Source organism: Sinohyriopsis cumingii, chromosome 15 (genome assembly GCF_028554795.1).
Source record: "Sinohyriopsis cumingii isolate HCF-2022 chromosome 15, ASM2855479v2, whole genome shotgun sequence".
Taxonomy (NCBI): Eukaryota; Metazoa; Mollusca; class Bivalvia; order Unionida; family Unionidae; genus Sinohyriopsis; species Sinohyriopsis cumingii.
In genome coordinates this window covers 58,239,045-58,262,356 of record NC_142975.1, presented here as the reverse complement: position 1 = coordinate 58,262,356, position 23,312 = coordinate 58,239,045, and the positions used below count along the sequence as shown (strand labels likewise).

Genomic DNA, 23,312 nt, shown 5'->3' with positions numbered 1-23,312 from the left:
TGGTTTCACAATATCCATATTCGATCGAATTATATAAAATTAATCCGTGGCGACTATAACAGCATCTGCTTAAAACCAGTTAATCATCGATAACATATTTATTGAAGAATATACGAATATCGAAGATCTCAAATGGGTGAACTGGTGAGAATCACCATCGTAGTAGCTAACAACCGTGCTAATATGTGTACCGTCGCCTAAACATACACGCTGCCTTGACACCAATAAACCTCTTGACATCATATTTTCAATCACAAAATCTAGTTCTGCCGGATCCATGATTAATCTTGTACAGCGACGTTTATTATCAGACGACGCACAGAACGTGAACATACCGATAATTGTTATGCACATATATTTATCATCCTGCTGTAACCAAACTGTTATCCCCTTCCTGTACGAAATATCGCAGAAGTTACAGTCAACGATGTAAGGATCTTGGCGTGCAACATATATCGTAACATCAGCATCGGAGCCTAGGCACGTTGATTTTCTGCGTAACAATCGTTGAGAATAATTTTTTATGTCCGGCTTAATAAATGACCATCAAACCAAACTGGTACAATCGGATGAATACTCTTTGGGAACTTGAGTGACTCAATCTCAGAAAATTTGGCTAGATCGTAGTCCAAGGTAAAATTACCGTTTATCTTTACTCTGGTAATTTCGTGTGTTGGATGACCGAATCGTTCAAAGTACGTTTGACATTCGCCGAGTCCTAGAAATTCCGCAGAGTAGAAAGCTACGATGTCAACCATGATCATGTCGACGGAATTTTAATGTGTGTTCCAGAGACACAAGATCGTGATCTATCGTTGAGAATTTTTTTTGGAGCTGGAAACCATCACTTTTTGTTGTTGTACTTTAAGCCACGAACGACGACGTGGTAAAACATGTATTGAGTAATTTATCATTGTCGCCGTCAAATTTTACCGCAGTCTCTTTCATCGCACGTTGGAGAGATTCCTTCCGATAAAGTACACCAGACGGTAGCACAAATTGATCCAATGTTGATTTATCTGTAGCAGATTTATCTGCCAGAGATGTATCTTTATCGTCATCGTGAAATAGACAGACAATTGCAGGGTCACGCACGCTAATATTGTAAATCTCATCAAAAATATCGGCGTCATAAATTCATAGTGTTCTTTTCAGCGGAAACCTTGTTACTGATTCAGTCGAGGCAGGACTATTATGATCAAATTTTGCTATTGGGGCGCCCTTACTTCAATAGTTGCCGAGATTGTACAAAGTCTCGTTTGTAATTGTTTTTACCACGATTGGAAACTTCAGCGTTTTTTTCCAACACTGCTACGTCATTCATTTTAGCTTAGTCGATGAGAGAATCTTACTGTTGTGCCATTTTTAATTCTCAATTCTGTAAGTCCGTTTTAACGTCTCGAGTTACTAAAATGTTTTCTGACAAGCTGAGTTACGCAATTTAATGTGCTTGTGCATGCACCACGCATCGGAGCAAGAGCATTGCTATCAGGATCGTTTAAACGGTATAGTGCGTAAACCACTGCTGGCACTGCATACGCTTTATTGTAGTATTGTATTATTGTTTGTCTATTCATGGAAACGTGTCTGGTTTGGAGATTTTACCTATTGTCACGACATTGTCATGTCGCTGTGATTCCTTAACTTGGTCCAGTTCATCACGAATAATGCAGGTTGGACAATCGTGGATGATATGTTCGTCAAATATTTTTATTTTAATTATGTACTTGCTGTTATCCACACGATTATCAACAATAGTCGCTGATCATTTGTCGTTCATGGTGGAGTCAACGAAAATAGCATCGCCGTCTATCTTGAACGTTGACCAGACATGGACAGCGCCATCTTGCGCAAACTCATTTTTGGCCATTTTGATAAAATCGTGTAATTGCAACAACTCAAATGGTGGACGCTTTTTGTCGTTCTTTAATCTGCCTAAGTCAAATCTAGTGCTGTGCTGCGGTTCAATCTACAATTTAGTTTTCATTCTCGTTCAAAACTCTTGTCTCTGCTTTTCTTTGGTTCGATCGCCAATAATCTCTCAATACCAATCGTGGTTAATAATGCATTTATTTCTTTTCGTAAATTGTTCTGTGCAGTTTTCGACCTTGGGAAGCTGGTTTTATCCCGGTTAGACTAAAATACTTTTCGCATCACCTGCCTTGGAACAGTAGAATTAGTCATTGCTATATAATTAGGAAAAAGTAATTTCTTTAATTTAACTTTCTCCAAATAATATATTATGGAAAGAGAAACAAATAGTTGTCGTTGGCTCGTGATCAGATCAACCCGACCTTGTGGAAAAGAGTATCGTGGCGAGTAATGCGGCTATCACATGGTTAGTGTTCATCGTGGCAGTACTGGACCACAACCATGTCTGAAATGCAGCGCTTTGATCAAGGGAAAAACACAACGATGTGTATCCTGTGGCGCTTAAACGATATTACGAGATACAAAACGCTTTTGATGATGTAATAATAAAAGACGCCAAAGATGATCTCAACAGATATTTCTCTGCTAAAAATTAGTTATATTAGAGGGAAAATATGTGAATTTAGATATTATCCGATACACATGAATTATGATGCGAGCAGAGCCGGTGTTAAACGAAGTTGTCTTAAATACCTCCTGGAAATATCACCAATACAGGTTATATACGGTTTGGTATCGCGATTGCCGGTAGCAAAGAAATATATATTTCACACACCGATTATTTACAAGTGTTTCAATGTCTTATTAAAGATGGATTAGTTATTGATCGCGTGAACTATAAAAAAAACCCCAAGACAATAATCTTGAAAATGCACTGGTTGTCGCACAGAGAAAAAAATACAACACGTGGAAAGACAGGCCAATACAAAAAAACAAAACAAAACAAAACAAAACAAAACAAACAAACAAACAAGCAATTAGATCAACTAATCTTGAAAAAGGAGAAATAAGAAATTTTAGTTAAATGTCAGCTGCTGAAGAATATTTTCACACTAATCCAGATTCAGTGCAGCTTCTCGCAAATGGTATTTTTAAATCAGCTTTGTCAAAGCTGCTTAACCACAACATTCAATTCGCATATATCACACAGTACAAATCTCTGCTACCAGGGCCCCAAGAGCTCTAAAGTCAACAGGAAAACATATTGATCACTGATAATTCACGCACACCTTTCACCACATTGAGCAACGTGGTGGTGCGATTTTGTACCCAGCGGGTCTCGCCTGGGGGTGCGTGTGTCATTGTTATCAAATGGAAACATAACAAAACATCACGGAGGCCTCATAATTAAGTAACTGGGCTAATACCAAGGGGCCGGTTACGAAAACGGGGTAAAGCATGACCAGACTTACATACAATCCTCGGAGTGGCCATTGGATAATTAATGAGTCAGCATTGCTTGGCTGAAATAACAATATTATTTTGCCCCCGTTTAGCAAAATTGGGCCTTGATCGGGGGTGTGCCCATTTATTTGGTGGGCCCACTTCATGAATAATCCCAGGATTATATACAAACCTCGTATTTGGCCCTTGAATAGGTAATGAGTCAACATTACTTGTCTGAAAAATAGATTTTTTTTAGCCTCAGGATCTAAAAACGAAGATTGATTGTTGGCCAATCCCCCCAAGTCTGCCTCACCCCAGCCCCTTTTTTGGAGTCCCCCCTTCTGCTGCTGCAAATGTATATGTCGTTTATTTGTTGTTACGGTCTTTGGTATAAAAAAGGGCATTCTTTTATGGCAAGTACACGTTGGATATTAATAAAAACTTAGTAAAACTCTTGTAATATCTAATAATACTATCGGACGAAGACTACACTTATGCAAGAATGATTAAACTGTATAGTTTAGGATTTTAAGCGTCTTATTGAGCAATCTAAGGAAAACACCGTCTCTCGGGACCCTGGGTGACCGAGTTGTCTCAAGAGCTCGCCATAACCGATCACTGCCATCTCACTTCTGCCCATGTAGATTCGAGTCTCGGGCTCGGCTAATATGGGTATGTGAAAAAAGCTGCCAGTAGCTTCCCGTGGATGGTCCTTCGCACCAATTATACTGGCCGTCATGTATAACCTAACTTGCGTTGAGAAATGGCGTTAAACCCCAAAAATAACAACAACAAAAAACATTGACTCTCAAGCTGTGTGTGCTTTGACAAACGAGATGAAATAATATAGATGATTGAGTAAAATCACTACATATGGCGTCTGTTTTATTTTTTTCTGTGAACATATACAGTTTGGGCAGATTCCTTGGAAGTAAGATTCGCTGACGATTAAATTGATTCGTTTAAAACTATTTTGCATACTTTCTTTTAAAAGATACTTTTATATACATATCCATATAATTTGGCACAATTTCATATTTTTCAGGAGTTCAAGATTCTGCTGACAGCCTTCTCAAAATGATATACCTTCATCTTATTGGGATTATCATCGTCGGCAGATAGAGAAAATAAATGATATACCTTTATCTTATTGGGATTATCATCGTCGGCAGATAGAGAAAAACAAATGATATACCTGCATCTTTGGGGGATTATCATCGTCGGCAGATAGAGAATAAAATGATATACTTTCATCTTATTGGGATTATCATCGTCGGCAGATAGAGAATAAAAATGATATACCTTCATCTTTTGGGGATTATCATCGTCGGCAGATAGAGAATAAAATGATATACCTTCGTCTTTTTGAGATTATCGTCGTCGGCAGATAGAGAAAAAATGATATACCTTCATCTTTTTGGGATTATCATCGACGGCAGATAGAGAATAAAATGATATACCTTCATCTTATTGGGATTATCATCGACGGCAGATAGAGAATAAAATGATATACCTTCGTCTTATTGGGATTATCATCGTCGGCGGATAGAGAATAAAAAATGATATACCTTCATCTTATTGGGATTATCATCGTCGGCAGATAGAGAATAAAAAATGATATACCTTCATCTTATTGGGATTATCATCGTCGGCAGATAGAAAAAATATAAATTCAGCTAAGTTTGATCCAGTTTGTAACGCGTGTACATAGAAAACATACTGTATGGAATTTATTTATATTATTACTGGTTGTAAAAATATAACTGAAAGCTTCACTGTCTCCGTTTATCATAAATTTCACCATTCTTCCAATCTAACTAAAGTTTGGGAGGAAGTAAATTATTTGTTCAAAAGATACAAATGACATAAATCGTTCTTTTTTTAAATGATGAAGATGTTACGTTCCAACTTCAGTGTCGAATTAAGAAATGCCAATCCTTAATTCAGTCAACAAAGTGGCTCGTAATTCAGCCCTTTTTTTTCCAGAATGCTCTAAAAGTAGTGATGTGATACATTCGAGAAATTCCGTTAGAGATTAATCAAATATAACAACTTTCCCACGTGGCGCACACATTAATTCGAGAGAGAATTAAGATAGCCGTTCCAGCTTTTGTCAACTCGGATCTGAAGAAAACAAGCGTGCATTAGAGGCTAATAAGACTCGAGTGAATATTCGTGATCAGCTGGGTCGCAATAATATACACTGAAGGGTGAACATGGGCCGAAGACAATCCGACATAGCGTGGCGTTAGTTCATACCCCTCCGTTCCGTTTTCCTCAGTCGATGTCTGTGTAATGCAGTAATATTATAAAATATGAACAAAAGATAAATATGTACAGTTATCTATCTTTTTTATTTATTTCACTTTACCCAACTACATTTTTGTATAATAAATAAAAACAACAACAATTATTTTAAATAATGAAAATATAATATTGATGAAATGTACGCGGAAATAGCAGAATCTACTCGATTCTTTCGGCATGGGGAAAAAAAAAATGGAGTGCTAATTACGATATTTATTCACTGAATCATACAGTATGTCATTATAACGTATTTATCGTAATTGTAATTACGAACATACATTGATAGAGAATGCTACACTACAGCCTTCGATCGATCGATCGAGAGAGAGAGAAACCCAATACACACACACACAAGAGATTTGCCGAGTGAAGACTTCCATATTATTCCCCTAATGGATTATTGTTTTCAGGTGTTCACCTTTTCCAAATAAAGTCGGAAAATCGAACTGTTCCTACTATTAATTTTTGTAAGAAATAGAATAAGAATAACCATGGGGAATTTCATTGTAGTTGAAAACGCTTATATTTGGTGGAGATAGTGAAATTGCTTTGTAGATTTCCAGCCAGTTTCTTGTAGCTATTAAAACTTGTTTAGAACGAGGACTTGTGCACCGAAAATATGAAGTTTTTCAGCTGAAAGAAGAGGCATGGGAACAATGTATAGCCCTTCTATTACTCTCAGCTCTTTGAACTACTTTATTTAAAACAGCTTGGAACACAAGGAAACGTGTAAGACCTACAAAAAATGTGTATGTGTGAATTGGGGCTTTAGGGCACATCTTCATAATACTAACCACAAACTGCAGGCCAAAAGGCAAGTTAATGTAAAGATAAATAATAACAAAAGTAAGTTGAGCAGAGAAAAGAGCGTCGGAAAGATGTGGAACAAAGTACAAGTGATGTAAAAAAAATGATCATGAAAAATATTGAATGGCATATTACTGCATATTGGAAATGCTTGATATTAAATGGCATATTATTATATGCTCATTTTTTTTTCTCGTTAACTTTACATTGTCAGTATCGTTCACCATTTTACGATATTGCACACCATCATATTGCATTCACGTGCATAAAGGAATTACTTTCCATTGCAAACAAACGATGGACGCAGACGCCAGCACTTTTGATTTGTAAAAAAATCATGTACACTCGCGTAGTAGGCGCTTTACGTTTTGGTTGATTAAATTTGTTTCTGAATGAACTAAAGCAGATGTTTCGTGGACTGCCACATACCAGCTGATTTGGCACATTCCGCGTTCACTTTTTTTGATACAATGTTTCGGATTTAGACTAGCTATACAGTAGGCGCCAGAAAGGGTCTTTACAAATGACATACAAGTGACAAGGCATAGACTGTCTTCTTTAGCTGGTAATAAGAATGGAAAAAAATACTTAGTTTTACATCCTGAATTTCCTCAAAATGTACTTTCTTAGTTCTGCAAATCCGAATTACATGAGCCATGTCATAGGTTCTCAATGTTGATTACACATTTTGATATGGTACTGTAATTTCGAATATAGGTTCATGTACACCCTCCTTACTGCATTAAAAGGAAATAAGCCTTAAATTCCATAGCGGCTTTTTGATAATTGCAATTGAATGACTTCATATTTTTCCCACATTACAATTTCAAACATTCAGTTACAAAAACAGAAACACATTTGCAGATGTAAACACGTTTCTCCCTCGCTTCTTCAATCCGATGCATTTTATGTGGAGTTATCACATATAAATCCAGTCCATAATCACGAAATTTAGTAGAATCTAAAAAAATACCAAAATCTATTAATTCCAAATGAAATGAACGAATTGTTGCAATGCGCATTCATTCACAATATGACTCTTTAAGTAGACAAAAACGCATTTTCTTTAGAAAGTTATGTCAAGCGCGCGAATAAGTTCAAATTTATCTGGGCGGAGTTATGTGCGCAGTAATAATGTTGTTGTTGTATAATGATGAATCTGCGCTTGTGTATTTAGTTTGGAATACGGCATACATTCAGTTACTTTGTTTCTTGTAGTGTATTTTGTTAATATAATTAACAATTAGGTAGAATAACAAAATGGGCATATAATAAAAAGGTTACTGAATTTGTATGAAAAATATGAACCCGATTTGTCGGATGGATATACTTCACTCCCAAGGTCGTGCAGTATTTACATATAGCATTCATGTGCATAAAGGAACTACTTTCTATTGTAAACAAACAATGGACGCAGACGCCAGCACTTTTGATTTGTACACAAATCATGTCCACTCGCGAAGGATGCTCTTTACAATGTGGTTGTTTAAATTTTTTCTGAATGAACTAAAACAGATGTTTCGTGGACTGCCACATAACAGCTGCTTTGGTACATTCCGCATTGATACAATGTTTCGGATTTAGGCTAGCTACAGTACATAACGGACGCAAGATAAGGTCCTTACAAATAACATACAAGTGACAAGTCATATACTCTCTCCTTTAGCTGGTGACAAGAAGGGCAAAATAAAATATACTTAGTTTTACATCCTGAATTTCCTCAAAATGTATTTTCTTAATTCTGCAAATCCGAATTACATGAACCATGTCATAGGTTCTCAATCTGGCTTATACATTTCGAAATTGTACTCTAATTTCGATGATTGCAATTGAAAGACTTCATATTTTCCCACATTTATGATTTCAAGCATTCAATTACGGAAACAGAAACACATTTACATATGTCAACACGATTCTCCCTAGCTTCTTCAGTCTGATCTATTTCATGTGGAATTGTCACATACAAATCCAGTACATAATCACGAAATTTCCTAGAATCGAGAAAAATGCAAAAATCTATTCATTCCAGATCAAATGGAAAAGTTGTTGCAATGCACATTCATTCACAATATGACTCCCAAGGTCGTGCAATATTCCATCCAAAAACTCGTTCATATTTTCCAATACAAATGCAGTAACCTATAATTATTGGAAATCCTTGATATTGAATGGCATATTACTGCATATTGGAAATCATTGATACCAAATGGCTAAATGTAAGTATAAGCGTGTTACGTCGATAAAATGCATTGCAAACACAGTATTTCGCAAAGGAAACTCGCTAGACACAGAAAGTGAATCTGAGAATCACCAAAAGGAGTATATCATACAGTTACTAATGAGAAATTTCACAGACGGTTAAAAAAGGAACAGCAAATAAACTGAGCAACAAACAGTACAGTAAATATGTCACAGTATAAAACAAATTTAGAGAGATGCGAGAGATATCCTGAAGAGATCATAATAAGGTTTGTTTGTGATTAGCACGCAAGAAACTTTTGACGCCATGTCAGTCAATTAATACTGAATAAAACCTGGTCAGCAATCAATTATTACTAACCTGCAGATTCTTTACAGAAGTTTGGTGTTTCTAACAGACAGTTTGTAATGAGAAGTATCGGTGTGCAAAAGGTTGGAGTAATACAACGTTAAAATATTAAGTAACAATCCAGGCACAGAAACTGAGTGAATATCATTTTCAACAGGATCTAACATCATGGATACGATATTTTCTCACTTTACGTGGTATTTGATCGAAAATGTCGTCATTTTGTTTTGTTTTGTTTTTGTTTTGTCCCTTGCATACCTTTAAGCACTCCTCCGTTCATATATTCCAATATACAGGCTGGTCACGTCAACGAAAGAACAGTACATTTTAATTTTCCAATGCGAATCCAATCTTCGGAATTTAACAATTCTTTCTTTTTCTGGTCTTTCACGTTCCAAAGAATTGATCGAATAGGGTTACTCCTCGCTTGAGGTGTGGCTTTACTGGGAACACATCCCGTACTATAATGACACGATTGACTATAAGCTTTTACCAGATATGGAAACACATCGATGTATTTAAGATTATATCAGTGACAGAAAACAAATATGTGTGACCTCATTTGTTCAAAGCATAATGAGAGGCTTGCCATTGTTAATAGATTCTTGCTATTTTAGTTTGACTTCATGAAGATGTATAATATATACGCCAATGCAACTATCATTGCACACCTTGCAGACTTAGACTTGTGAGTTTGTCTTTGGTTTCATGATACAAGTTTGATTATTCAAAATTGTAGTAGATGCTAGCTAAACGTGTTCCCGTAATAATAATGTCACCTAATGTTCTATACTCGTCTTGGGTTTGTACAGTATTTTAAATTGAATGCTGGACGTGTCCGACGAGCAATAGGATAGTAGAAAAAGAAGCTTCCACAAAATTTGAATGTTCTTTCACCACTTTTTTCTCTTGTTGATTTCTGGTTCTCTTCTATCGTCCATTCTTTTCTGTTTTCTTCTGCTGCAGATCGCGTTTACATAATTTTTGTTCCATACCTTCCTTATTATAGCTTCTGAGTAGGGGAAGGTTTCAACAGGGATGCCACACTGGTGGAATAAAGGTGTTTGAATACACCGAGTTTTAAACACTATTCCTGTTTCTTTCTCTTCTTCCATTCCCTTTGTCGATTCTTTAAAGGTCTTTGAAGCTGCTTCAACTTTCTTTTGCTTTTCGTGACACTCTTGAAATTTCGTAGAGTAGGTCCACCCGTCTCGTCTAAGGCTTTCTGGTGAAACAGTTGAAGTCGTTGCAATAATTTTCATTACCGTTGCGATGTATATGTTCCAATCAGATATGTTCGATCCGTCAAAGACTGTAACTCTTGTTGTATGTTTTGTTGTCTCAGTGGGATTAGGATTCAGTGGTATGTGATGCATCCCTTGTTCGTACCAACGATGGTGTTCCATCCACCGTTTCTAAGGAACTACAGTAGTCAATTTGGGTTAGTACATAAGATCAGGCTTGATGTCCCTTCAGAAAGTCTGTCCTTTTCATCTTCACCTCATTACTCTTCCTAAGAGTCCAGCAATCAATCTTAACAAGGCGGCAGCGACTTTTAACAACGGGCTTTTAAGCACGGCAATAACTCGTCACTTGTTAAAGAAGCAATTTTTTCTTTTGACAGGTTAAAAAAGTCGTTTCCACCATTTGCAAAGAAATGACGATGTCGTCAGAGTCGTCGTTTCTGTATCTTGGTAAATGTAGTTGGTAGTTTCAAGACGCTCCAACAAAATCAGCACCATGTCAATGATATTTTCATTTTTTTAATTTAAAGTTTTTGTTTGTGCGCTGGCTTTGGTAAATATTGACAGAACATCCTAATGTTTAACTGAACGAAGAGAGTAGGTCTTGTTCTTTCCTTTCGGCAATGATGTTAACTGGGAGAAGAATAAACTTTTCATTCAGTGAAACTGCTGTGCATTGTATCCAACACTTCTTTTATGCTAGATTTATTTCCTCTGATTGTCCGAACGTCGTACTAACATGGCTTTAGGCTGTATTGGAGGACGAAGGTTTATGAAAGGATTAAATCGTGCCGGTTCTTGTTTGGACAAATCCAGTAACTCGAGCACACATGTTCTGTTATGCGCGTTTTCGTTACGGGATGTTACCTTTTTGACTGCAGCAACAGCAGCTGAAGTGGACATCGACACAGGTGAAATAGAAATAGAAGTCACTTTTAAAATGGGTTTTCATTCTTTCTCATAAGATGGGGAAACACTTGTCTTAAATGAGGTTTGGTTGGCGTCGTCATAAACGAAGAAGTAGAAACAGAAGTGGAAACGAGAGAAGAGGAGATGGAGACGATCATAGAGTGATGTTTTCGTAGGGACGTGCACTTTCTAGCTGCAGAAGCTCCCTTTATTGAAAGGGAAGTTTATGTTTTGTTTTTCTTCTTGTGAGATCATTTCGAGTATGAACTCGTTGCTTCTAGATTTAGTGTTTGATTTTTTTATCTGCGGTATTAGGAGCATATCGTAGAGGCTAACAAATAAAGAGGACACCTGGGGATATACTTCCAACTGGTTTCAAAATAATTTGTTTCTTGCATTCAGTAGTAATGTTTGGAAAAGCTACTTTATGTGTTTTTAAAATAAAACGTTTTGTTTCATGACTTGGAGAGAATAGTTCTTTGTAGTAACTGACGTGGTGTCGATGCACAGGTGCGTTTATTTTGCGATGGTGGTAGTAAGAACACTAATCAGTTTAGCAGGAATACGATATTGGAAAACAGTCGTGGTTTTTTTAGTAGTTTTTGGACAGAAGAAAGTGAGGAAGGCGAGGTGTAGTTGATTGGAAAAACTTCTTGGATCCGATCTTGAAACATATCCGTGTAAAACCCCATGATCTGGAATACTAGGTTTTAAATGGTTTTAGCAAATATAAAATATGACAATTTAGTTGCATAGCCATAAGCATAATTCAGACAATGTGTTCCTAATGGTTATGTCTAGACTACAGCATTAAATATATATCTTCAGCTTTTAAACAACACTGCTTAATGAGCATTGAAACTAACAGTGCGAGAAGGTTTGCATTGTTAAAATACATTTTAAGTCATGCAAATAATACTAAGATTACGATAATGCAATAGTTGAGTAATCCAAAGATTCACATCTAATTCGTCTTCTCCGAACATGTTAAAGTTGAAGAGATCCATTTGACTAGCGTCAGACACGATTCCATCGTCTTCGCAACATTGATGACCTAACATTTTGCAATTCCATTTGATAAGAGTGGATTTAGGCATAACTCTGGAGTAGTTTGGAGATTTCTGAAATAATTACCAAAAAACACGAAACATTTTATATTTGTTTCACTCTTCATGGTACAATATAAATATTCACATTTCATAGATAATATTTTCTTTCTTGCATCTGCCACATGCGATATATTGTTTCCATGCTTCGATTACAAAACTTTACCAGTCACAGGCATTCCTCCAGTCGTAAATCTGTTGGCGTACATCACGGGCCATACACACACACGTCTTAGTAAGTTTGAAAGTTACATGAAATATGAAGCATTTCCTATGGTACACATCGAGAGAGAATTAAAATTCATCACTAAGTGAAGCATTTTTAACACAGCGAGATTTGTAGGCACATAAATTTTAGCTGTCATTACTTGGCATATACTGATGTTGCATTTGAAACGGAGAATTTGTTAGCAAAAGAAATCCACGAAATTTACTCACTGACAGGCATACGACACGTCTTTCAAAATTCAAGGGAATCGTATCGTCGTGTAGAAAACGATTCTTTTAAAAGTACTTGGTACTCGAAGTTTTAATGTGACATTGACCTCCTGCCATGGAATATGGCGTAACACTAATTGATTGCTTACGTCGTGTGATGGCAAGTCTTATAAGAGTTGCTCAAGGTCTGACTGTAGATCCTCACTCGGTTCTTCCGAACTATCCGTTCACAGGACTTTCTTTATGATGAAATCACCAGTTGGGATCTACTGGTAATTCATATAAGAAGTTAAGTCATTAGCACACACACACCATATATTATCATTTAGTCTCGCCTTGGGACAATAACTCTCTTAAAAGTAGTTTATAATCATGTTAGTCTTTAATCTTTTCCTGGACTTCTTTCAATGAATTTTGTGCATGCCCGTAAACACTTTAGATAGAAGTCGTGGAATCCAATATATTACAACATACATTGGGCTCATCAACCTCTTATATTTTAAACACTATGAAAGTAATCAGTCGTCCTATATAACAGTAAGATACCAACGGGTATAACGTCTCTGTCGTAGAGGATGGAATTGTTCATTTCGTTTCACTTGAATATGCACATAGGCTCTGTAAATGAATTACCGCAGTTCCAAAGATAGGTTCTGAATGAGTTCTTTTAAACTGTCTATTCGTACTCTGGAACCATCAAGAGAATGTAGCGAGAGCAGGGAGACCATCTGAGTGTTGAAAGCAAGTTGTATCTTTATGGTGCCATTTTAAAGCTTCACACAACAACTCGAACACCTTACTTGGACTCCTTTACCCACGTAGACTAACTAGGCTCGATCTAAAGATTTGGGAGAGGGTTCTGCACTATATTTGGACCAATACTCTATGATTGCAGTTGCATCAGTTGATAAGACCTAATCGCGTTTATTTCTGTATAAACTGTAAAGAGAACGACTTTATACTAACTTCTATTGAGTCATATGCTAAGTAACTAACGTAAATACTGAACTGGAATGCATACACACTGCATGCCTTTAAAACGAAATAAAAACGGTGGGTTGCTTTGCTGTTTTTCTGAATATAATTCTTTCTTTGACTAGATTTGAAACAGAAAAGCTGGGAAACTCAAAATCTGCTAAGAACATTGGGGCTACAGTACTTTCACTGCAGCTCCTTACAAATGAATTTATAACTATAGGTAAACGGATATAGGGATTGGGAGGAGGTGGGGGTCAAAAACTTGCATTATAACAATTGGATTTACAGTCCTACAATTTAAAACGTCGACCTTGATAGTTAGGATGTGGGTTTTTCTTCGGAGATCCGTTATACCCCCATCGTAATTCAGTGTCGATGTGTTTCACTGTTTGACTATTAGACTTTATCACTATAATCATTTACTGATCGTCCTAATTTTACTTGTTGTTGTTGTTGTTGTTGTAGGGTTTAACGCCATCTTTCAGCACAAGATAGTTTGTACATGGCGGCTAGTGTAATTGGTGCAGGAAAAACCCTGTAAAAGCCCGGGAAAAACCACCGACCCACGAGAAGCTACTGGCAAGCTTTCTCACGTACCAACGTTAGCCGAGCCTGAGACTCGAACTCGAGCAGGCAGAGGTGAGATGGCAGTGATCCGTAACGGAAAGCGCTTTAGACCACTCGGCAGTTTGATTTGTAAGTAGCCCATTTAGCTAGCCTAAACTATTAATCAACACAAAAATATATTTAAAGACGCAAAAATTGGCTACTCGTGTGAGTAGTATGGTGGGACGGTCTAGGGACTAGGGGAGTTCCATGTTAAAAAGGCAATATCCACTCTGGGGACTACGTAAATTTAACATGGGAAGCAATATCCACTCTGGGGACTATATAAATTTAACATGGGGAAAAAAGGCATCCACTCTGGGGACAAGGGAATTTAACATGGGAGAAAAGAAATATCCATTCTAGGGACAAAGGCAATTGAACAATGGGAGAAAAAAATATCCATTCTAGGGACAAAGGCAATTGAAACATGGGATTTTTAAATTAAAAAAAAATAAAAAAGAGGGTTGGCAATGGAAAGCCAACCTCTTTTCGAGACCTATGAGTGGCCCTGAAAAGGGCCTTTGGATTTATGTTAATATGCCCTTAACATAAAGGGCATCTGCGGCATCTTCTTGTCCTTAGGCTGCGTCTCACTGTAGGACCGTAAATTAGGACTCTTGAGGCATCCTTGTCTTTGTACGTAGATCCTACGTATCAACAGACTGGTGTTTGTCCTGTGGACAGCTGTCCACTTGGACCGGACATACATGGGTATGTCCGTCCGGAACATCATTGAAGACACAAGCGTAGAAGATTGCACATCGGTCCACATCTTGAGGCGCCGAGAACAGGTGAATCAATGCAGTGAGCTGCGCTTATTTATAGGTAGAGGAAGGATTGAAACGGATTGAGTTCATTGACCAATCCAAACACGCGTTACAAAATTCAGTCAGCCCGCATCCAATCCGAAGAGATCAGTCTGTGACGTCACGTGGTCTATATAGATTCGCTAGCGCCTGTGTGCAGTCAATCTATGCGACAGTGATTCAACATGACGGAAACTCAGAAAACGACCCATTGGGGTGCACCAGCAGTGGAGACCGCCCAAGGGAACCCGGACTTACTTTCAGAAGAGGTAAATTGGGATTTTGTGGATTTTCTTACCTCGCAAGAATTTGTTCCGGAACCTTCGTCACCTTCATTACCGCAAGTGGAGAATTTTAGACAGAGACAGAAAGAAGAATTGGAGAAATTTATACAACGACAAAAGGAAGCGGAACAAGCTTTTCTCCTACAGCAACAGCAGCAAGAAGAAGAGGTAAGAAAAAACAACAAGAAGAAGTAGCAGCAAAGAAACAAGAGGGTGAAAATCAAACGGTCACGGTACTGTTGGACATTTTAGCGGAGTTAAGAAGTCTGAAACAAATGTATCAGACTTCTTTATTACGACCGAAGAGAATACGACCTTCCCGAGCTAAACACGTCAACCCTGTGACTAAGCCTACCGTACCATCCTTAGTGATTTCAACCAAATCATCATCATCATCAACAGTACGCAGTCCAGAAGTAGGCCATGGCCGTGGCAAAGGCTTAAGGCAGTTAAAGTTGATTGCTTAAACTCACCCCTACACCAAAAAAAGGCCCTTTTAAGGGCCACCCACGTCTCTCGAAAAGAGATACACTTTCAATTGCCAATAACTCAAAAAAAAAAAAAAAACCATTTTACCCCTTTAGTACGTGTATATGAGTGCGTGATTGTAGCTTCTTATTTTAAAATCAAAACTCAAAGACACTTACCTTATATAATTAATGTATTCTTTACTCAATAGTTACAATCCAATTCACAATTCATAACATAACACTTTAAAAAGTTCATAGACTTCTTCTATCTCATTGTTTACTCTCTCTGTTTTTTCAATTTCTTCACCGTCACAGTCTTTTCCTCTTCTTCCTCCTCACGTTCTTCCCTTCTTCTTTTCTTCTCCTGTTTCTTTTTCTTCACCTGGCTGCTTTCTTCCTCTGAAGAATCCCTCTCTTCTTCTGAAGAATCCCTCTTTTCTTCTGACTCCTCTTGTTTCTTTTTTGGGCAATCTGGAGACCAATGTCCTTTTTCTTTACAATAATAACAGGTATCTTGACTTTTGTCTTTTTAGCCCCTGTTTCTCTTTTTTGACGGTCTGGACACTCTGAAGACCAATGCCCTTTCTTTTGACAGATATAGCAAGTATCTTGACTTTTATCTTGAAAGGAAGGAGAATAGTCCGTCGGATGGTCTGAAGAGAATTTTCTAATGACCCCTCGCAAAGTTTTGATGAAACGTTCGATTTGGCTAGTCTCTTCCATCGTTGTGCTCGGTTTGAGAGTGAAATGAATAGTGAAAGGACAAGACACACACCCTTTTATATACGCTGGTCTGCCAGGACTATAAATTAGTCTATGGTGTTTAAACTTGAGTCATTTGACGTTTTTCACTCAAGATGAAACGATCCTATTCATTCGAGAAGAAAGAAGAAGAAAGTAAGAGGCAGAAACGTGATCTATCGCCTCGTACCAGGGCCGAAGTCTTGGCACAAATTCATGCCAGTGATTTTGAAGAGGACACGAGTGAACCAGAATCCGAACCCTCTAAACAAAGTTCACCACCCTTAGTCAACCCTGAAAAGTACTATTCCATTCGAGAGACGGAAAAGCGCTCCTCTAGAAAATTTAGAACCACGGCTTACAAATACATGGTGAAGTTTAAAGATTTCAAGGCTGAAGTACCGTTAGAGAAAGCAGAAGGGTTCATCATTGGGGTGTGGGATTCTTTGCTCACTGCCCTCAAGCGACAATGTCAACCCAAAGAAGACGATCGCTTGAGACTTTCCATACAACACGACGGTTTGAAATCCCCTGTTTGGATCGAGTTCAGCACCCCTGCAGAATTGACTGCTTCCAAAGTCATGGACAAGATTCAACACGTGCAACAATCTAATGACCAGTTTGACATCACCGATGGAAAAGCCACACTCGACATGACCCACGTCTCTCCTCCTCAAGGGACCGGAAAACGCAATAAGGTGTTTCTGGTGAACGACCTTCGCATCACCAAAACGAGCCTCGTCCAAATTCACAACCCTCAAGACCAGATGTGTTTAGCCAGGGCTATCGTGATGGAACGAACCTATGCCAACAAGAACGACACGGTAGAATGGAAAAGAGCCTGGGAGAACATTCGAAAATCGAACCAAGCCAAACAACGAAGTGAAGCAGAACTCCTGTTACAACAAGCTGACCTGTCCAAAGACACACCCTTCGGTATTCCTGAAATGCAAACATTGCAAGATGTCCTAGCTCCATTCTACACCTTGAAAGTGCACCCTCAAGAAGTGCGCGGACCTCTGTTGTTTCGAGGCCAATACTTTAAGGATGGAAAATACATTCACCTTTATCATCACGATGACCATTTCGATACCATTACCACTATCACCGGATTCCTGGGATACAAATATTACTGTGAGAAATGTGACTATGGTTATAATAATCGAGAGCAACACAAACATTGCGGATGGAAATGCTCAAGATGTTTGGCCTCTCCACCCTGTCTGAGCGAAGGACAAGAAAGAGTACATTGTCGTGCTTCTCTGCGCACGTTTGTCAGCCCTGCCTGTTACCAACAACATCTGAAGACGCAAGGTTCACAGCAGAAATGTGCTTGTCAACTGCTGAGATTGTGCCCTACGTGTGGACAAGGCATACGTACCAATAATGCCAAGACACACCTATGTTCAGGAAAAGAAAAAATGTCACATTTCTCACCACATCGTGGACTTGGAACACGAATGCTACGTGCAAAAATACCAGCCCCCACCAGAGAAAGAGGACGGTCACAAGAAGAAAGGCAATTTCATCTTTTTTGATTTCGAATGCATGCAAGAGACCGGTATTCACATTCCTAATTTCTGCGTGGCTCATCGAGCGTGCGAGAAGTGCATTCAAGAACCTATCTTCAGTCATTGCCCTCACTGCAGCAAGATTCCTGGAGGACATGAAAAAATCTTTCGAGGACCGAACACGCTAGCCGATTTTGCCCAATGGGTCTTAGACCCCATCGACCAGACGTGGAGCCAAGAGGACATCGAACGTTACGGAGATTGTCATCGTCATGCCACAGTGATGGCTCACAATTTCTCCGGATACGATGGACAGTTTCTTCTCAGATACTATACGGAACAAGGCACCGAGCGTTCTAAAGTGACTTTGAACGGAGCCAAAATCATTTTTATGCAAGTGGGACAAGTACAGTTTAAAGATTCGATGAGTTACTTGGCCATGCCTTTGAGCCGAATGCTTAAAACGTTTGGAATGACAGAAATGGCTAAAGGGTACTTTCCACACTTTTTCAATACGGAAGCCAATCAACATGCTGTTCTACCCCATTTGCCTGAGGCTCACTATTACGACCCCGACAACATGCGTACCGAACAACGAGAAGCTTTCTACGCTTGGTTCCAGGCTCACGCCTGAGACCCTTTCGACTTTCAGGAAGAAATGCTAAAGTATTGTCGTTCCGACGTGGACATTTTACGGCGTTGCTGTGGAAATTTCGAGAACTGTTCATGGAACACGGAGGGGTCGATCCTTTGAAAGAAGCTTGCACCATTGCCAAAGCGTGTTCCTTAGTGTACAGGCAACGATTCATGCCTGAAAACACCGTGGCTGTCATCAGTCCTCAAACGACCCACTATGTCAAACGTCAATACTCGGTCAAAGCCCTACGCTGGTTACATTACTTGTGCGACAAGGAAGACAAATGGATTCAGCATGCCCGCAATGGAGGAGGTGAAAAGACCATCGGAACGTATTCGGTCGATGGCTGGGACTTAGAAAACCCCAAGATCGTGTACGAGTTTAACGGTTGCTTATTTCACGGATGTCCCGTCTGTTACCCTGGCCGCGACACCAAAAATCAGTTTTTACAACGAACCATGGAAGACTTGTACCAGGCCACTTGTCAGCGACGCCTAAAGTTAGAACAGCAAGGATACAAAGTGGTGGAAATGTGGGAACACGAGTAGGATCACCGTTTGAAAACCGATCTCGAGTTTAAACGCCTCGTGGAAAGTCAACAGTTCATTGACCCCCTGAACCCGAGGGATAGTTTGTACGGAGGAAGGACCAATGCCACCTGTTTGCTGTAACAAGCCGACGAAGAGAAAGGAGAAGAAATCAAATACTTGGACGTGTGCTCGCTGTATCCCTACGTGTGCAAATATTGTCGCTTTCCTGCAGGGCACCCACAATTGTTCACGGAACACATCGACCTGAAAAACATTCGACAATACGAAGGTCTGATCAAGTGTAAAGTTTTGCCGCCCACGGACTTGTACCATCCCGTGTTACCTCACCATTGCCAAGGCAAACTGATGTTTCCTTTGTGCCGTACTTGTGCCGAAACGTGCAACCAAGACCAACCTTGTCAGCACATCCAGGAAGAACGGGCCTTGACGGGAACCTGGGTCAGCGTAGAATTGTTCAAAGCTCTGGACATGGGATACCAACTGTTAGAAGTGTACGAAATTTGCCACTTTCCCAAGACACAACAATACCACAAGGGTGACCGCAGTCAGAAAGGCATTTTCGCCGACTACGTGGATGCCTTTTTGAAACTGAAGCAAGAAGCCAGCGGCTATCCTTCCTGGTGTCACACTCCCGAAGACCAAATAAAATTCAAAGAGAAATACTATGAACAAGAAGGCATCTCTTTAGACCACATCGAGAAAAACGAAGGCAGGCGATCGCTTGCCAAAGTGATGTTAAATTGCTTGTGGGGTAAAATGGCACAACGCCCGTGTTTACCCAAGACGGAGTATTTGACCGAACCTTCCCCTACTTCCAGACGATTCACGACAAAACCAAATTCATGAAACACGTGGACGTCGTTCATGAGGATTTGATCTTGGTCAATTACGAAGAAGATCTGGACTTTGTACAAGACGACCCTTTTGGAAATGTCATCATTGCGGCTTACGTGACTGCTCATGCTCGCTTAAAATTGTACGAAGCTTTAGAACTGTTAGGGGAACGCGTCCTGTACTTTGACACGGGCAGTTGCATTTACATCCATCACCCGAGTCAACAGCACCCTGACATCGAAGGAGAGCATCCCGACGACAAGATTCTAAGTTTCGTCAGTGGCGGTCCCAAAAATTACGGTTACGAATACCGAGACCCACAAGGAGAAGTGCACACGACGTGCAAAGTGAAAGGATTGACTCTGAATTATCGTACCAGTCGAGTGGTCAACTTTGGGGTATTGAAAGAAGCCTTGCAATCCGGAGAGGATGAACATTTTAAAGTGACCACCTATCAACCGAACAAGATTGTACGTTTACCCACTCACCACATCGTCAGTCGACCCTTGGAAAAGGTCTATCAAATCGTGTACCAGAAGCGAGTGCGACTTCCCAATCATTTCACTTTGCCGTATGGACATGTTGGTATAAAACTTTGGTTGTAAGCGGATAGCCACCCACCAGAAGGATGACTTCGCCACAGCAAGAATCGAGTGAGAAACCCGATGAGAACTCCAAGTTCAAACCCTACCATTTTCCGGTTTTCTTGCCTGACTATTGTGATTGTGCCCGTCGATTGGACACGTTTCAAGCATGGCCTACGGATAGGAAAGGATTACCTTCTTCGCATATTTTAGCTAGAACAGGATTTGTCTGCTTGGGACCCGAGTCTGGATTGGGATACGAAGTACAGTGTTTCGCTTGCGGACTGAAGTTACGAATGGATCTATGTATCTATAAAGATTCAGCCATTCTGGAACATACTCGATGGTCTCCGCACTACCCTTACCTTTCTATGGCCTTTCCACCCATGACATTACGGTACAATGATGACGGTACCTTAGAGACGGTACCTTCCAAAACAAGACATAAAAAACATAAAAAGGAACGATGTACAAGCTTCAGACTGCATTGCGCCTAGTATAAAAAGGGGCTATGGTCAAGATCGATGGTTCATTGGGACTACCAAGACCGAGCGAACAAGATGAATACTTTCAGAGAAACACAAAACAAGTTTAGACATGCACAATTCAAGTGTGGGGCTTCGGAAGTGGAATGCGATTGTGAGCCTTGCGATGGGTACGATGCTGTACGTTGTGACCTTAGCGATGCCGTAAAGCATCATGGGAACTTTGTTCTCACTACCCCTATCATGGAACGGGATGCCGTGCGTGTCAAACCTGAGGGATGCGAAAGCGATGCCACTCGTCCTCTTGGACATTTTACTGGGTTTCGTTTTAAAAGTGGATGTTCACCTTCACGTCTACCCCCCTACGGATGTCATCCAGCTCTGAGGAAACTCCTGTCCATGTCACCCAACCCTCATCGAAACGAACCTGTGAAAGACGAATATTCGTTTCCTGTGCGTTTGTCGGAATACTGTGACTTTGAAAATCGTCTTCAATCGTTCAAAGGAAAATGGCCTAAGTATCTGGGAGGACCGACCCCCGAAGAATTAGCCAGAGCCGGATTGTTCTACTTGGGCGAAGGAGATGAAGTCAAGTGCTTCAGTTGCGGTGTGTCACTTCACCACTGGGAACCGCAAGATTTGGCCTACGTAGAATATGCTCGATGGTCACCGAATTGTCATTACTTACCTTTAGTGGGACCGAGACATTGAAGTAACTTACCATGTCGTTGACGAAGAAGAAACCAGACTGGTTAGGAGTCAAATGTTGGACATCACCGAGACTAGTATTTAAACTTCATTTCAAAAACGATATTGAATCATTACCTAAAGAACTGCAAGAGAAGATTTACAAGGAAGTGTGGCAGGGGTTTGCCAGAGTGAAATCTCAATGGGTCACTGTAGAACTTTTGTGCCGAGAAATTCACAAGAGGAAAGTGAAAAAGGTCAACCAGTGTGTTAGATTTCTCTGGGTCAAGTGTGCATTCGTCCTATTATATCACTCTAGACCGTTTACATCAAAAGAGTTCAGTGAGATTCTTGGACGCTACCCTGAATGGCAGTGGTCAGAAATTACTTACTATGTGGATTACTTTTGCTCTAGAAGAAGATTGTAAATTGTACGGACTGACCTATTCATGGATACTTTGCTAGAGAACATTCGTGCTTTGCCTGTGGAGTTAAGAGACCGCATTTACCGAGAACTGATCAAAATACAAGTGAAACGCAAACGCAAAGTTATTCATCCGTTTTTGAATTATGCTCTGTTCCAAAGTATAAGAAGACTGATTATGAGTGGATATTACATCAGCCACAAAAGTAAACGAGGCTATTGGCCACCACCCAAGGATTCCAAAAACAGTATATATACTTATGGATACTTTACAAGAGAACATTTTGGGCTTGCCTGTGGAGTTGAGAGAACGCATTTACCGAGAGCTGGTCAAAATACAAGTCAAACGTAAAGAACAGCTGCATCCGTTACGTCACCAGATCTTTAACCACTGGTACCTGAATGGTATAAGAGGACTGATTCGTCAGAAATTGTTTCAGTGGTCAGAACTTGTTGAACACTTTCAGTTAGTGAATGAACTAAACGTTCGTAATTTTGGCTACATCGAGATTCACCTACTGCAACGTATTGAGGAAGACGAGTTAAAGGATTACCAACATATTTTACGTGGAATCTGCTTAACGGAAGACGAAACGTCTAGACAAACTCTTACGTTTCGGTTACAGTATGCAAGATTTAGATTCCCTACTGGAGAACGAAGATGTCTAGTTAGAAATTACCTTTATTGCTTCCGAAACAAAGAGACTATAAAATCAGGCTGCCATGCCACGGATTATGTCACATGTTATTGAACAGATTCCGTGGAAGGAACTCAATGACCATATTCAAACCTTGGATCATTACCATCGATTATTACAAGAACTGTATCCATTCAATTTGGGTCGACAAGTGGTATGTGTCTTAGTGACTTGTTTTCTAGGATTTCGTTTACCAGCCGATTCCTTGTGGACTCTTTACGATCAGTACTTACCACACCCCCATGGCCTTAAATGGTCACGAAAGACTCCTTTTGCTCAAAGCCTTGCGGTTTCATCTGGATACTTCTCGACCTCTACGGGAAAAAAAGATTCGTC

The 23,312-nt window shown here is 39.6% G+C and overlaps 1 protein-coding gene across 1 annotated transcript in view; it reads left to right on the top strand.

Annotated features, from left to right (window-relative positions):
• The window catches only part of LOC149781864 (uncharacterized), a 57,466-nt gene extending 51,805 nt beyond the window's left edge, over positions 1-5,661 (top strand). Inside the window, exon 9 of the mRNA XM_089935021.1 lies at positions 4,364-5,661. Within this exon, the coding sequence (XP_089791147.1) occupies positions 4,364-4,440 (77 nt within the window). The 3' untranslated portion in view covers positions 4,441-5,661. The remainder of the gene's footprint in view (positions 1-4,363) is intronic.
• Positions 5,662-23,312: the final 17,651 nt, after the last annotated feature.